The sequence below is a fragment of the Nyctibius grandis genome, chromosome Z, assembly GCF_013368605.1.
Source record: "Nyctibius grandis isolate bNycGra1 chromosome Z, bNycGra1.pri, whole genome shotgun sequence".
NCBI lineage: Eukaryota > Metazoa > Chordata > Aves > Nyctibiiformes > Nyctibiidae > Nyctibius > Nyctibius grandis.
This window is the reverse complement of record NC_090695.1, coordinates 46,331,906-46,348,852: the sequence shown is the minus strand read 5'-3', so window position 1 is coordinate 46,348,852 and position 16,947 is coordinate 46,331,906. Positions and strand designations below refer to the sequence as shown.

The 16,947-nt window shown below is 38.4% G+C and overlaps 1 protein-coding gene across 1 annotated transcript in view; it reads left to right on the top strand.

The window, feature by feature from the left end:
- Positions 1-16,947, top strand: part of FRMD3 (FERM domain containing 3) — a 139,056-nt gene that overhangs the window by 73,330 nt on the left and 48,779 nt on the right. The window contains exons 3-4 of the mRNA XM_068422732.1: positions 3,124-3,166; positions 13,324-13,402. Of these exons, the coding sequence (XP_068278833.1) occupies positions 3,124-3,166; positions 13,324-13,402 (122 nt within the window). The remainder of the gene's footprint in view (positions 1-3,123; positions 3,167-13,323; positions 13,403-16,947) is intronic.

The window sequence follows — 16,947 nt, the reverse complement described above, 5'->3', positions numbered from 1 at the left end:
AACAGAAAGTCACCACAGAAATCTGAGCTTCTAAAAAATGCCAGTCAGTTCCTTGACCTCCAAGTGAAAGTCTAGACTGCTTAATTGTTCAGTGTCTTTTCAATCCATTTTAACCCATGAAAGTCAGGTCTTAGTGAAACATGTTTGCTTTTGCGCATGTTAGCTAAATCTGCATTCCTGGGGGTTTGATGCACTGCATAAGGAATTTTATCCATGTTTCTCCTTTTTCGTTATTCATATGATGAATTATGAGGGTTTCATATTTGCGAATTGGCTTTTTTTTACCTCCGACTTTTTGTTAGAATAGGTAATTGACTTTTTCAAACAGTTGTAAATGCTGACCTCATCTGTGCTAATAGTTCAGCCTGGCCTTTCAAAAAGAAATGTCAAACAAATGGTGTTGTGCTCCTGCTAGATGAAAATAGGGAGATACCTCTTAACTCAGTTCCCTGGTAACAGTACAGCATGGCTTACTGTTCAAGTTTCTCTTTGCTGTCTGAATCTTCAATTAGGACTGCCTAGATCCTGGTGGAGGTGAGGTAGGCGTGTGAAGAGGTTAAGGAAAGTAAGCTTGCATATCTGTGTGTCTTGACTGGTTTTCTATCTATGCATTGATTCTGGATTTTGTGTCTATAAAGTACTGCAGACTGTATCGAATTTCTTAAATTGCCTTTTTTATGAACAACCCTCACCCCTCATTATTCAGAGTAAAATGTATAAATAATGTATCTATGTGATCTAAAAAAGAATGAAATGAGCTAGATATTTCTGGTAAGTTGGTGAAACAGTCATTGCTTTTTCAATTCTGTTTCTTTGTTCTTTTCCCCAAAAAAGAGAGATACTGGGGAGAGGGAAGAGGTGAAGAAATGGTGTGGTGTTGGTTTTTGTTGTTGTTGGTTGAAGTTTGGGGTTGTTGTTTTTTTGTTTTGTTTGTTTGTTATCGGACAGGGTGTTACCATAAAATAGTAACCAAGAAAACTCTCTAAACCAAATGATAGTTTAGAAAGCTGAAACTGTTTTTTTGCAGCGCTGGGTGCATGGGGGATCTCTCCTCCTAGCATGCACACCAAGGGACAAAAGCACACTCATTATGTATGTTATAGAAAAATGAATATTCGTACAATTCCTGAGAAAAGCCCACCTATTCCAAGAAACCTTATGCGTATGCTAATATATTAAGTAACTGTCTTTGCGCATCTGTACTAAATTGGGAAAGGGGTCTTGGGTGGCCTCTGGTGGTCTCTGGTGTTGGTAAACCCCTCATAGTGATGCTGTCTGATGTACGACACCACTTCTGTGCAAGCGTGGTCGAGGCCTTTCTGTTGACACATGCAGGTGGCTCCAAGGAAAAGATCTTGTCCTGGTTCCTACAAGATTCATCTCTTCTCCTGGTGTCAGAGTTGTGAATAAAGTCATTTAAGACACTACAAAGATGTTCGCAGTCTTGTTTGTCTTTGGCCCTTCTTCGTAATTAGCGAGGATACCAGAGACCTTGGATTCTCTAGGAACAAGCACAAGCAGCAGTCTATCTGCATACCATCCCCACCAACTTCAAGCATTATCAGTCTTAGAAGCAGATGCTGTCTGCAAAACATGCTGTTAGTTTCAGAAAGTGCAGTTATTTTAGCTGAAAGGAAAATTACTGAAAGGAAAATTGGCTCTGTTTGAAGGTTACACAAAGTAGGCCTTTTAGGGCCTACTTTGAGGCCTGCTTTTACTAAATCGTCTGGTATCAAGGGTTCCATATCAATGTCTCAGTGATAAGTGAGCTTCAAACAGAAATACGTAACAGTGCTTATCTCCAATATTGCTGTAAACTATATGCAGGAGTTTCTGAGCAGCTATAGCATATAAGCTGCAAATATTTAAAAATGTTCTTTCCAAGGTATTTGTTTTGTCAGAAGGTCTGCTCCAGAAAACTAATTTACAGTTATCCCTGATTTTGACTGAGTTCTTGAGATGTCATGATTTTTAAAATAAAATTTTTCTGTCACCTGTTAACAATTCCTACAAAATATCTCCCCCTGGCCTTTCTCTGTAGTAGAATTACTGTAAGTTATGAGGAAAAATAGTAGCTAATGTAGGATATTTTAAGTATTACATATGGTTTAAAAAATGCTACGTTTTCTTTTTGCAGTAGACTGTAGGGTTTTAGAGCTAGAATGAAAACGGTTAAAAATTAAACCCCTTAGAGCAAGGCCTTCCAGTGTTGATTATGCTTATTAAAGCTGAATACTGTACTTTTTGATCAGCTGCTTCTGCAGCACAAATCTCATTTTAGTGTGGAGATTTTTTGCTTACAGGAAAAATCCTACTACAAACGCTGTTGGCTGTGGTCAGAAGTGGCACTCGAATATCAGCATGTTCTTTTGTCAGTCAAAGCATCCTCCTGAACAGTTCAGCTAGTGTTAGCAGAGGATATGCTAAGGCTCTTAACTAAAATGTGAGCCTAGCTTTTTGTCACAGAAGAATCTGAGTTTATTTTCCAGGAGAGTAAAAAAAATAAAAGTTTTCCTGCCATTCAAGTCTTTCCCTGGGAAGTTACACACCAACTGGTAGGCATCCATACCTTGCTGTTGTGCATTGACTATCCATAGTGTAAACATTTCATGGAAAAGTACACTCTTTTTCCCTTCAGATTTTTAGTTCTTGCTAGAGAAGAACAATAGCTTGTGTTCTGAGGGTGCTGACTGAGAATACAGTATTTACTCATGCTTTAGTTATAAGAATGGTAGAAGACAGCATTAATGAACAGATGATGTTAACGTTTCTGAATAGTTTGTCCTGCTCTCCAATATGATAATTCTTCTGGAAAAAAATGGCTGAAAGTGTAAGACTGAAATGTCTGCTGCAAACTAATCACTAGAGCCTGTCTCCTTTAAATTTTTCTTTGAAATATTTGTCTTATTTTTGTCTCAACTACATCTTATAAGTAGTGGTAACATGAAGTATGCTTATACAGTGTAATTCCACTATTATAACAGTATGAAGGTGCTTTCTTCAGTTTATGTGTGTCTCAGTGAAACAAAAATCCTACTTCCTATTTTGGGTACCACATACATCTACAAGACTATTGCCTGCTGGGATCCATATTAACCTCTGCTCTCTGCTTTGCCTTTCCAGCACTGGCTTGAGCCCAACAAGTCCATCTTCAAGCAAATGAAATGTAAGTGTTGAGAGCTCCTGTTTTTAAACTGCTTTTGAAATGCCCAAAGGTTTTCCTGTGCTTCCATGCAGTAATTTAGAATATGCTTCATTTGTTTCCTGGTGCAAATAGGCCCTTCATGTCCTATCTGGACTCCTAAAAACTCCATGCTACCCTCATTTCACTGTCTCACAGTACTCGGCACATGAAGAGCTTTCCTTTACTGCTCAAGGCTAGGGTCAGAGGCCTAGTGGGAAGACCTGTGTGTTCTGGCTCTCGTTTCCAGTCAGATGCAACCAGCCACTGCAGGATGTCAATAAAATATGGGGTGTGACAATCTGCTTCTGGGTGTTTCTGGTTTGTTTGCTTTCTGCTGCCCCTTGCTTCCTGACAATGCAAAGCATTGGTTTGAGATCATTGTTGCAGTCCAGCAAACTCAGGTGCTAAGGGTTAAGTGGTGAGCTCCTGCCATAGGCAAGTGGAAAATTACAATTGTTATTTAAAAAAGACTCCTCAAAATAGGAATGTATTATTTTAATTATCTTTTTGAAATGTTAAGGTCTGGCTCATCCTTTCCATTAAATGGGCCAACTGTGAAGACTTCTTCAGGAAACAGAACTACTTTGGTACTCAGAAGTTTATATCCAGCAGCGGAAGACAGTGTTTATTTGGCAGTTTTGGAGACTTGATTTAGGTTGTTGGGAGTTTTGTCTTGTTTAATAAAAGCTGTTGTCTATCTATCTACTTAGTTTATGAAATTAAGGAATTTTACTCACATACCCTTTGTATGCAGTTGTTTTCTATTTTAAGCATAAGTACAAGGTGTATGGGAGATAATGTACTTGTTTTAAAGTGTGATGAGACTTAAGAGATTATCTACTATGTAAAAAGAGTTAGAATTAACTAAGTGGCTGGACTACATGGCATACTTCAAGAAATTCTTCAAAGAAATTCTTCAATTAATGCAGCAATAGTATATATTGCAACATGTACATACATGTGTATATAAGCATGCAAACATATATCTAGCATATTCAGTGTGAACTGTTTATATCTAGTGTTTAGGTAGCTGGAGTGTTATCCGCTAAAAAATAAGTTCAAGAATGTCAAGCTAAAACTCAGTTGTGCTCCTCTGCAGTGCTAGTGAAGGAAGAAAAGAGGGACTGTAATAATTACAAATTATCTTTATCTCTTTCTTCCTTCCAATCTGTTATCAAATGTAGCACAGAGTTTCCTCAAAGTATCCTTTAACCTGCATTTGTGTCACTGCTTTCACCCAACAAAGCCTAAGGGCTCATGCTTCTTGTTGCACTTTGCATAGCAACGTATTCAGTAACTCTGCCAACAGATGCACTGAGAGTGTTTTGATTTATTCAGAACAACTCTATCTGCATATAGATGTTGCCTAGGTGTGATCAATGGTACTCCATAAATTCCATAGATGTAGTGATGTGGTGGTCTCATCAGAGGAGTTGTGTAGCTTTTGGGGTAGAATCCTAATCAAAACTCTGAAGACTGAAAAATGGATGCATAGGAAAAAAGCGAAATAAAATGCAGTATGAGGTTATTTATCACAGTGAAAAGGTCTTGACAACAACAGCAAAAGAGAATGAGATGCTGACAAAGTGTTTTGTTACCAGCCTTAGATTTAGACACAGAAGTAGAGTTAACTATGTGATTGGCTTTTCATGAGCAACTTCAGTTTAATACTAGTGTAACGTAACTTTATATTTTGTCACGGATGAATGACTTTAGTTGCTACACTAACCATTTAAGGAAACGAAACAAGGAGAGATATGTATGTATTTTATATGCATGTGTAGAATCCATGTAGATTACGCATAAATATATCTTTTGCTCCCATAGGTTTCAAGGATGTTTTTGTAAGCATTTCACATCAGGAAGCTCTTGATTTATTTTTCTAAAAATACACTATATTAATGTAGAACACTAAGCAATTTCTAAAGGCACACGAGGTTAATTTGTATTTTATCTAAAAATATTCAGTTTACTATGAGAAGGTTTAGACTTTAGACTCAGAAGAGACATTACTTATATTCATTTGAAAAGCATCGCAGTCTCAGGTGACACAAGTGAGTACTGAAATTAGCAACAGGTAGAAAGCGTAAAAACTGAAGCAATGAAGTGACTGGTTAATAGAACCTACATTAGGTGTATGACATATGGCAGAAATGGTGGCAGAAAGCTATTCACAGTGACTGTATTAGATGGAGATTTCCCTTTCTTTCTTGCCATTAAGGAATTCAGAAGACAGTGAAATGATTTGTTTTGTAAGAATGGTCTTTCATTTCCTCTGATGCAAGAGTAGGTTGTATTAATACTAGTTATTCAAAATGTTCTAAATTCAGTCGAATGCTCAGATTTACACAGGATTACGGCGCACTGACATGCATGCAGCGAAATTTGAAATATGCTGTGTGCTGGATCTCAAGTAGCGTTTGTGGGGAACTTCATTTTCCCCCAGTACAGTAACAAGTTTTTCAGTGCATTTGTTCTTGCAGGTCAGTATTGACAAATACTCAGAACAGAAAACAAATGACTGAAAGTAGTGTTCTAATAGAAATTTCAGTAGGTACTAGATTTCATGGGCCTCAGTAGTACATGAACCATTCAGGCGTAATCCCTCTATATAGTCAGGTTGTACAGAAGTCACCATTTGGCAGCTACGTTTCTATTGGTGGGATAGAATGTTGTATGTTTGAAGCTCTGAAGTTTGCATAGGTTCTTGCGTGATGCACTACCATTTCAATTTCTTTAGCTTTGGCAAAGATGATTGCTTTAAGTTCATATTTAGTAATACTGGGATATGACAGAAGGAATCTTCCAAAATATTTTATATTTTGCCTTGTTACATATGAAACCGTATTTAGTGTGTCCTGATGCAACACAAGAAAAATGAAGTCATGGCATCTTTTTTGTCTCAACATCTGCCTTTGCATTTTCTGTCTTCACTGAAGTGTTTGTGTCATAACATGATGTGTAAAGTCTAGGTCTGTGCCTCAGCCATTTTACCACTGATTTTGCCTGAGAGGGGATATTTTAGTCTCTGAGAAATATTCTGAACCACTGCCAGTCTTGTTTGTATTGGTTGAAGCCAGTTGCTGGCCAGTGATTAGTAGCTGTGAGCACCATGCTTCCAGTAGTGTGTTGAAAAACTCTCTGGAAGGTTGCCCAAGGTAGCTGCTTCTTTGTGGTTCTGGATAAAGTCCTTTTAAAACCAGTTTTTCTGTTCTTTTTCATGGTTTTGTGTACACTGTTATTCTCTCCCAGATGCTGACAGTAAAGTTCCTCTCCATTTGTCCATCTTATGTCTTTTTACTTATTTTCTGGCTAGTAATGTCTTGATGTAAATCCTACTGGTCACATCAGCACTAATGTAAAGAACAGAGTTTTCCCATGCTATTTCCCTCTTTTCATTAATTTTAAAGGTTATTCTGTATAATAAGTACGCAGCTATCCTGTAACCTGCTTTGTGGGAAATATCCAGCTATGTGGGTTTTGTTCTTTATGACAGTGGAACAGAATCAATTCTGTTGCTCTGATGTGCAGGAGTTCAAAATTTACATGTTTTTCTTGCTGCCTTGCATCTGAGATATCTGAGAGAGTAATGCAAAAAGGATGTTCTCCTGTGTCAGGCCATTGGAATTTATTAAGTTAATTTCCTTAATCTCTAATGCTGTTATAAAATGTGAAAGAAGATGGAATGAACTAGGGGAAACAAGATCCAGATGCAGAGATGGCTTGTGCAAAACTTTCTAAAGATTCTTAAATCTCAACAAACTTGTCATCAGTTTTCATGTCTCAGTGCAAATCTGAAAAAGAGTTTAATCAACTATGAGGTTCATAAATCCATGCAAAGTGAAGACAGGAAGTTTTGTGTAATTCTTCAGGCACTAATCCAAATGCTATGTATTCTTTGCCTATGATCCTCATGAAGATTCGTTAACGTACTTCAAAGCGTTATTATAACTGGTTGAAGAAAATCCACCCTGCCTTGTGTTGTCCCATAACTAACTGAGTATAATGAGGAAGACCTCACAATTTGAGGTTTATGATAGATCAGGTGTCTCTCATGCATAAAATAAAAACACTGACTAGTGTTCCGTCTTAAACATGCTCAGCAAGTGGTATGGATAAACAGTGGGTTCATTTGGTAAAGGAAGAGGTATATGGAAACGACAGCATATGTCTTAGGGTTCCCCAGAGATCCTTCTGCAGCATCAGTGAACGTGAAGACTGTTTGGGTGTAATGTTTTTGGGTTTGTTTTTTTTTTCAAATGAGCACTAACTTTTGGGAGGGTAGTGTAGTTCAGAGAATATGTAACATCAAGGAGAGATGGAGGAAGTTTTCTGCAATGTTGCATTCTCAGGGCTATGGAGAGAATTTAAACATCTGCTTTTGGCTTTCAGTATCCATCTGTTCTCGGTGTTCAATCAAAAAACCAACACTGCCAGTACAGCTCATTACAAAAGCTAGTATTTGTGCTGGATGAAAAGCAGGTTGTTAAAAACAAACAGGAAACCTTCCCAAAAGCAGCAGCTGATAATCTTCCGTCCTTCTCCCTCTTTGGTTCACACTTCTAAAACTTCAACCAAGTTTTTCACCAGCTTTTAAAAACAATTTTTGTCTTATATAAATATTTTTTCTTGTTGTTTCAGATTGTCTTTCTATGAAGAAAATGGTAATATGAATGTGTAGTTTTTCTTAGGCTTATCATTCTCTGTAAGCTCTTCATCTACACAGAAGACGAATGATTCAGCTTTGGACCCCTTGCTACAAGAAAGACATTGAGGTGCTGGAGAGAGTCCCAAGAAGGGCAACGAAGCTGGTGAAAGGTCTAGAGAACAAGTCTTATGAGAAGTGGCTGAGGGAACTGGGGTTGTTTAGCCTGGAGAAAAGGAGGCTCAGGGGAGACCTTATTGCTGTCTACAAGTACCTGAAAGGAGGTTGTAGCGAGGAGGGTGTTAGTCTCTTCTCCCAGGTAACAAGTGATAGAATGAGGGGAAACGGCCTCAAGTTGTGCCAGGGGAGGTTTAGATTGGATATTAGGAAAAATTTCTTCATGGGAAGGGTTATCAAGCAGTGGAACAGGCTGCCCAGGGAAGTGATTGAGTCGCCATCCCTGGAGGTATTTAAAACATGACTAGATGTAGTGCTTAGGGATATTGTTTAGTGGTTGACTAGGTAGTGTTAAGTTAATGGTTGGACTCGATCTTAAAGGTCCTTTCCAACCAAGATGATTCTGTGATTCTGTGATTCAGTGGGCTTTGCTTAAAAATGAACGCATGTGAGACTCAGTCCCTTACACATTGGTATATGTGCCAAGGGGCACAGGTCCCATATCCCTCTTTGTTCAGGTCAGGGTATTAGAGGTTTGGTTTTTAGCTAGGAGATCCTTACTGTTTCACGTAGATTGAATAGTTTGTCCTAGTTAAATGCAACTGAAATAAACCTTAAAAACATAAAATCAGTTACCTGGAAACCTTCCGCACTATGTGTGTAGTTCCTTCATGAGGGTCTAGATCATGACTGGTTTCAGCATTTGGTATAATTTAAACGGTTTTATTTGTTCTTTTGCCTTCATCTTTTAAGTGCTGTTAGCACATAAACTGGCAAATTAATAGTCCTGTTGCAATGGCGTTTGCAGTCAGTACTATTCTCCAAGCTGAAGTCCTTTGAAATTACTGTAATTGTGAATCTTTTTTAGTGAGAAAGCAAAGCCTGTGATGGTAGGAAATTCTGACAAAGCCTTGGGCATTTCACTGTACCAGCTGCTCCTTATCTGACAGATAAAGGACCGCTCTGAAAGAAAAGGGTTATAGCTATTGTAAAACTCATTATACAGGCTAGTTTTGTGTTGAAGAAATGTTCTTCTGCAAATTGAGTTCTGTTTTGTGAAGGTTTGTTGTTAATGTTTCCACTTTAATGTGTGAGTAAGTGGTAGAAGTAATTTTGCTTTCAAGGAATTGAGGAATTATCTGGCTTGACAATCTCATCTCTTGAGCTGATACAATTCAGCGCCTGTCTTGCTTTCCACTACAAGAATATAGTGAATGTGAGAGAATATGAGGTTCTCATGTGTGTTCCTCCAGTGCTGTAAAATCTGTAAGACAAAGGCCTTACTAAATGTTTACATATCATCAAATGTGTTTTTGGATGAACATTGGACTTATGATCCGTTTTAAAATTAAGATGGAGAGGAAAGTGAATAGCTGTGGGGGTTCCCTCCTTCCCCTTTCAAGTGTTCATTGTTTGTGGCTGGTTTTCTAACTGGGAAAGACGAACAGAAAAAGAGGATCCTGTTTCCTTCTGTAGCTGCAGGGTACGTTCTTATGTCATCTCCAGAGATGAATTGGATGGAGGGGATCATATTCTTTTTAATATTTCAAATTACAGGTCGGGATTGTGCCATCCTTGCAGGTGTTGCTGAGAAAGGATCTCTGTTTAGCAGGCTGCAGCAGCCTTGTTTTGTATTGCTTGGTCCACGGCTGAGGAAGAATGTTGTTACAGAAGCTTGGGTCTAGGAAAAGATTTCCAAAGTAGGCTTCAAACTGCCTTGCCACATTTCCTGTGTATTCTGTGTATTGCTGTATACTTCTGTCACGTACTGTCCTTGTGCTACAAGGAAAATGTTTCCTATTATAACCTTTGCTGTTAACTGAATGTGGGCTATTTTTTAGTGCAGTGTTTGCCATCCTTTCCTCACTATAATACTCTCTGCATCTGGGTCAGCTGTTGCTTTTCTGTGGTTGCCAGAGTGTGGCTCTTCTGCTGTAACTTTTGTAGGCTTTTTTTTCTTTCTTTTTACCACAGCCAAAGTTTCAATTATTTCATTGACATCCAAAAATTTAGGTAGAATTCAGTACATTTTTATGGTCTTGCAGTAGGCTTGTACTAGCTACGGCCCTGCAGAACCATGTACTAGCTCTTCTTCTTTCTGCATCCCTATTTCAAGCACAAACTACTTCTAAATCTGCCAGGACATTTAAAAGTCCTTTTTTGCTGAGGAAGAGCTCTTGCTCATTTAATACAGGTTGGCTCTTCTATCACGTTTTGTAAGTGGAACCGTATTCTGAAAGTGCAAGTTTTTCTCCCTCGTGTAGTTTTAAGAAGGCTATTGAGAAGAGACAGAACCATTTAAGATGACTTATGTTATTTTTTGCTTTTTCCAGGCAATATGACTCCTTAGTGCATTTCTGGATGGCTGTTTTCCTTTTGGGGACATTGAATTCAGTTTACCTTCTAGTTTGCCATTACAGGGCAGGGAGGACATAACAGTGTCCTCTGTTTTGCAGCCTATTTCCAGTCACTGTAAGACAATGCTGTAGTTGCATCTAAGATGCTAAAGCCCAGAGAAGGCAGTCTGTTTCTCTTGCCTTCAGAGAGCTTGCCCAGTTTTGATTAGGGATGGTTCAAACCATCCCTTGAGAACACTTAAAGCTTATTTTTCTTTCTTTCTCCATTTCCTCTCCATTTCCTTGCTTTCTTTTTTTCTGTATTTTTTATTTCTTCATCCCTATGTCTTCTGACATTCCTCGTTGTGTCTTAAATGAGTCATTACTTAAACAAGTAAAAAAAAAGTTAAATCAGCAGTTTTTGTTGAGGCTGACTGTACTTTAAAAAAGTGCAACATGAGGTCTTGAAAGGGGACAATATTCCTTCATATTCAAAAGCTGTTGAACCTTCCAAAAGATACCAACCATAACAAAAGATGTAATGCATTTTTATTTTCTGTTGCTTTTGTACATCACATGGAACTATGTGATATCCAGAGATGTGTTTCGGAAAAACTGCAGTGTATAGGTAACTACTGAAGTCAAAGTAGCTTCAAAAATATCATGGCTGTTGAACTAATTTCCACATGCAGTTTATACAAGCCAGTGAGCTAGTAAGCTTGAGGACATGGTACAGTAAAATGTTCTGGTAGCTTAGTGATTACTATTATAGACTACAACAACTAAAATGCAATGCTCTGTTTCACCTGTTCTCTTCCTCTGTTTTCTCTGTCATTTTTCTTGCCCCTTTCTTCTGCCTTCCCTTCTTTTCCTCCTATAAAAGCACCGTCTCTTCAAGATTTAGGAATGCTGAATTGACTGTGTGCATTGAGTATACATTAAGACTGAGGGACTTTAAAAACGTAACTAGAATATTATTGATCTGCACTTTACTATGAATTAAAGTTGCATGGATGCTTTCCTTTAAAAAAAACAAAACCCCAAAACCCCAACTTGTTAACAGTAAGGGTCTATAAGTGTTGAGTACTAGTGTAAATGTATGCAGAAAGTTAATTTTGTAGTTAAATATTTTAATAAAAGGATTACAATTCTGCACTCAGGTCTGTAGGGCACTCCCAAATGAGCACAGTGATCACATGTTCCCTTTTTGTTTGAAGCCTCAGTTTTTCCTCTATTTTGTCCATCTAATAATGGCTATACTGGTGAACATTTTGGGAAAGAGGACCCTTGCACAGCTTACTGTGCTGAGGCCCTTGCTGCTCGGACAGCAGTTCTGCCTTGGTGCTTGCTCCATCCCTGTGCTCCCTCTTGGTGTTACCCACAGGCCTGCCAGTTACCATGGCCTGTGTAATGTAAGTGGGTTTTCTCCCTACACCATTTACCTTTTGAAGATGCAGTATTTTCCTTCTCACTTTGAACTGGAATTTGATACATGAACATTACCTGGCTACAGACAGCTCTGAGAGCTCTGCCTACCTGTGTATTGTGCTTGATGTGATATTTTTAAGCCTTCTACTTGGTTTTCACACATCTTTTATCCTAACATGATTATCAGAATATGCCTTTTTGATTAGAATAGTAGTCTTTGATTTGCATTCTGTCCTTCCTGTAGTAACTGAAGGATCACTGGCCTAGGATTAGATAATATCTTGAATGCTATCAAAGATACAACAGCAGGATGTAAAGCTGTGTTCATTAATGTGAAACTGAGAGACACTGATTGCAGAATTGAAATAATTCCTGTTACTGTGATGTTCTTTCTTTCTCCTTCCTTCCTTCCTTCCTTCCTTCCTTCCTTCCTTCCTTCTTCCTTCCTTCTTCCTTCCTTCTTCCTTCCTTCTTCCTTCCTTCTTCCTTCCTTCTTCCTTCCTTCCTCCTTCCTTCCTTCCTTCCTTCCTTCCTTCCTTCCTTCCTTCCCTCCCTCCCTTCCTTTCCTTCCTTCTTCCCTCTCTCCTTCCTTCTTTCCTTCCTTCCTTCCTTCCTTCCTTCCTTCCTTCCTTCCTTCCTTCCTTCCCTCCTTCCTTCCTTCTTCCTTCCTTCTTCCTTCCTTCTTCCTTCCTTCTTCCTTCCTTCTTCCTTCCTTCTTCCTTCCTTCCTTCCTTCCTTCCTTCCCTCCCTCCCTTCCTTTCCTTCCTTCTTCCCTCTCTCCTTCCTTCCTTCCTTCCTTCCTTCCTTCCTTCCTTCCTTCCCTCCTTCCTTCCCTCCTTCCTTCTTTCCTTCTTTCCTTCCTTCCTTCCTTCCTTCCTTCCTTCCTTCCTTCCTTCCTTCCTTCCTTCCCTCCTTCCTTCCTTCCTTCCCTCCTTCCTTCCCTCCTTCCCTCCTTCCCTCCTTCCTTCCCTCCTTCCGTGAAGGTATTGTACATAAGGCCTGGTAGTGATACCATAGCTCAGGAGCAGGTAATGTAGTCATATTAAATACTGGAAACAGAAACAGTTCTGTTGTCTCTAGCTTTGTTATCCAAATTTAATTAACAGTTTCTTCTATTTTGTGCTCTAGGCATTATCATTATCAGGAATAACAAATATACATAACACCTTTGTATCTCATTGTGACAAGATGCAATTGCTTCCTGTTTATCAATTGTCAAAAAAAAAAAAAAAAAAGAAAAAAAAAGAGCAGCCCAAATGTGTTATATACTTCTTGGATCAAGCAATAAGTCTTCTGAGGTGCAAAACCATTTATAAATTGATTTGCATGGGTTAGCTGTATTTTGCATGTGCTTTGGCCTTCTTTGTCATATATTCTGTTCTTTTCATATGTGTATATAATATTTATTGGTTTTGTTTGAATCCCTGCCTGATGCTTCAGAGCTAACCATCACACAGGCTACTTTGTAAGACTCTTGGCGGCCACTCCTTCAGAGTGGCTGAGGCAATGTTTGTTTGCAACTGTTCTCATGCTTTTTCTTTATAATGTTTCAGCTCATCCACCATATACCATGTGCTTTAGAGTGAAATTCTACCCACATGAACCCTTGAAGATTAAAGAAGAGCTCACCAGGTATTGTTTTTTTTCTTCCTGCATTTAATGTACATCGTTAACAAGTTCAAAACAAGATAATTTGTTGCGTAGGGTAAGTTTCTCACAATTTATGCTAAAATACTAGAGCAGACAGATATTTGCACTACTGGTAGCTTTTTCATTTATTGTGATGTCTATGGATTTTTAAAAGCAGTTTAAGGGGACTTTTCTATATACAGAAATACAGAGAAGTAGTTATACTGTTGAAGAAACTTTCAGAAAGAGGCGCAATGGTCAAATAACTGGGCAAGGATTATCCTGACTCTTCCCTTGACAAGGGTTGTGGTCTTGAGTAAGTTCCTTTTATGTCTTAGTTTTTCTTTTTTTGTGTGTGAAATAAGCCGTGAAATTTAATTCAGTAATGGCCCTAACTCTTTCAACAGGAATATTAATAGTCTCACTGATTTTTCTCTTGTGTGTGTCTTTAGAACCACAGACAAGATAGTTTTTTTTAAAGTACTGACAGACGTTTAGCAAACTGATCTAGAGGTACAGTATATTTATATTTTTAAAGTACAGCTGCTCTGGAGGTTAAGAAGTCTTGTTACTTACATAGGAATTTTCCAGTCTTTGCTGTGAAAACACACCTGTGCAACAGATCAGTCATACTTAACGAGTGGGAGTTTTGTCCTTCCTACTAGCCGTTGTGAATATTCTGTTGTTCTGGGTATTTTTCAAGAAATATACTTGGGGGAAAAAATGTAGGAAAGTAACAGCTCTTTTGACCTCTGCACCAGCGGTGCAGGACTGTATGTATGCCTTACCGCATTGTTAGTCAGCAGGTCACACTGCTGACTAATAGTTGCATGTTGCAGAAGTATGGAGCGCCTGAGCGCTTGTTGCCTTGAGTTCTCCATTGATGCTTTCCCCAAGCCCTGCAAATTCTTATATGCTCACAAGTCACTCCATGAATGGGAGTAATGTCATTATCCCTGGTCTCATACGGAAAGTTTCAGGAACAGCTTGCATTCTGCTGAATGGTAAATTCATAGTTTGTATAGAGCAGCTGGAACATGCAGTTCATATTATAGCTGTTTATCTTGGGTGAAATAGTGAAACTGTTTAGCTGAGTGAACAGGTTGTAAACCAGGAAGTGAAAGGATTTTGATTATTTGTTAGTGTTTCTCCTTGGATAAACATTTTACTTTTTATGAACCAGAGTATAAACTTCGGATAGACCTTCCTCATTCAAGAGCCTTAATTAATTGATTTTTTTTTTTTTTCTCTTAACTACTTGGATACCCTCGCAGAAGTTTTATCAAAATGCAAAGCACCTAGAATTAGGTCACTGAAGTGTATTGTGCTGTCAGTATGTTTTAGGCTTTCCTGGAACATTTCAAATTAATTTTTAAAGTCAAGCTGCTGTATTAGAAATGTTTTATGATCTTTTGTTAAAACTAATACTATCAAGCCCTTAAAAAGGAGAAATAATTTCTCTTTTCATATGTCCACCTTGTACACATGACACGTTTTTGTATCTGATCAGCTTTATAGTTTCCCAGTGTTGCTATTTGGGAAGCTCTGATTTGTCTCTGCCCAGGTCTCTTACACAACAACAAAGTATAGGAAATACTCCTGAAATGAACAAGTGAAGTGTAGTCATGTAACTTGCCTCTGAGAATTTGCTTCATCATCTAAAGCAAAGGGTCAGATTCAAGGTGATGCTTTCAACTATCTTCAGTTAATTTTTTTTCTTGAATTGCAATGATCAGTGAAATTCAAGAAGAAAAGGGTCCATTAGTATTTGACAGAGGGCAGTCATGAAACCTTGATAGCTAGTTGGCTTTTTGGTAGGTTTTTTTTTTTTTAGCTCTGCTCTGTTCACTGGACAATCACGTTTGTTGCAGTGTGTGCTTAAGATGATTTGAAAATAAATTAATGATATTGTCAGCCTTTGACTTAAAAGCCATCTGTACTTCACAGCTGTATATACAGTCAACTGAGTCAGAGTAATAGTGCTTTGCATTTCTGCTACTCTCCATGCCTAAGCATGTCACAGAGCTGCTCTCTTGCTTTTGCAGCTGTGTGGAAATCGGATGGGTGTCTGTAGTCCCCATTAGGATAATGAAATTAAGATACAGTGAGACTCATCTTGTCACATTGTCGTACTACTCACTGGTTCAGAATATTAATTAACCCTGTCTAAATCTATTGTTGATGCAGTCTTTGTAAAACTTTATAGGAATAAATCTTGAATGAAGTACCTTAGAGATATCAAACAGACATACAGATGTTAAAAAGATGTTTCCTGCTCTTCCGTAGCAATATCTGATGTTAAAAAATTATCATCTGTTCAGTAAATGAAGCTGTGTGTGTATGGGGTAAATTGTTTGATTTCTGTGAAAACAGTATAACATGGATAGAAATACTATTCAGGATTTAGACATCATTTACAGGAAGACAATGGAGTATTTGTCACCTCAGATTACTGCTGCTTCATTTTTGTCCTGCCTTTAGTAGGCTGGGCTGGGCTGTAATCCCTGAGTTAGTATGTGGTTTTACAGGTGGAACTATTTTCAAGAAATATGACCTAGATGAAATCATCCCTCTGTCTATGATATTATAGGAAAAAAAGCTGTTAGAGCCTGAAAATGTGTGCACACCGCGTGTTCAGAGGCCAGGAGTGCCTTAGGCAGAGGACTGAGCCCTGCACTTGCCTGTCACTGCATTTCGTTCCACTGCTAAGGACGCCTGTGAATATACTCTGTCACATAGTACCATTTCAGCAGCTTACTTTCATCTTCTCTCGTTTTAATTAACCATCACTTCCATAGCTATGCTTTTGAAATAAAATCAGTGCCTGCCTCTGGATGTTAAAGCATTTTGAGATATTATTGCTAAATAAGGAACTCCATGGACTCAGGACAAAATTTCCGCCTCTTGCTGCAGAAGGAGGTTCTGTGTGGTTCTTGATCACTGTTTTCTCTAGAGTCAACTGGTGTTAGGATTGCAATTCACAAGTTAACTTCAGTGGCCATGGGGGTTGTTGCCTTGAGCTCTCTTGTTTCTGTAATAACAGACTACATGAAACCCAACTTGTCAACAAAGTCCAAATCTTAATGCACTTCAATGCTTAACCTTCTTAACTCATCTCCTTAACTTGTGTCAACATGGATTTAAAAGATCTGTCCTTATTTTTGGAAATACTGCTTCCTCAGTGGGCAGTGAGGCCATACATGTTTGAAACGTGTTTGAGAAAGACTAAAGACACACTTTTTAATAGTTAAACTCATCAGGCAGTTTTTCCAATGCCTTTTAAAAAATGTGATGAGAAAGTGGCAAAGATTTAACTTATTTTGCTCAAATGATTGGGCCTCTGAATTTATTTCAGGTGCCCTGGAGGCTCAGCAGATTGCAACACAAACAGTGAATACGGATTTTTGAACAGTTTGTGTAAACTTTTAAACAGAGAGAGGTGCTCAACCATAGTAGAAGAGTGATGTTCTTCTATGCTCTGGCCATCTCTGAGGGTTTGACTTCTGCTTCATGTGTAGTATCTGGAGGATGTCAGACTCTTCTGAATG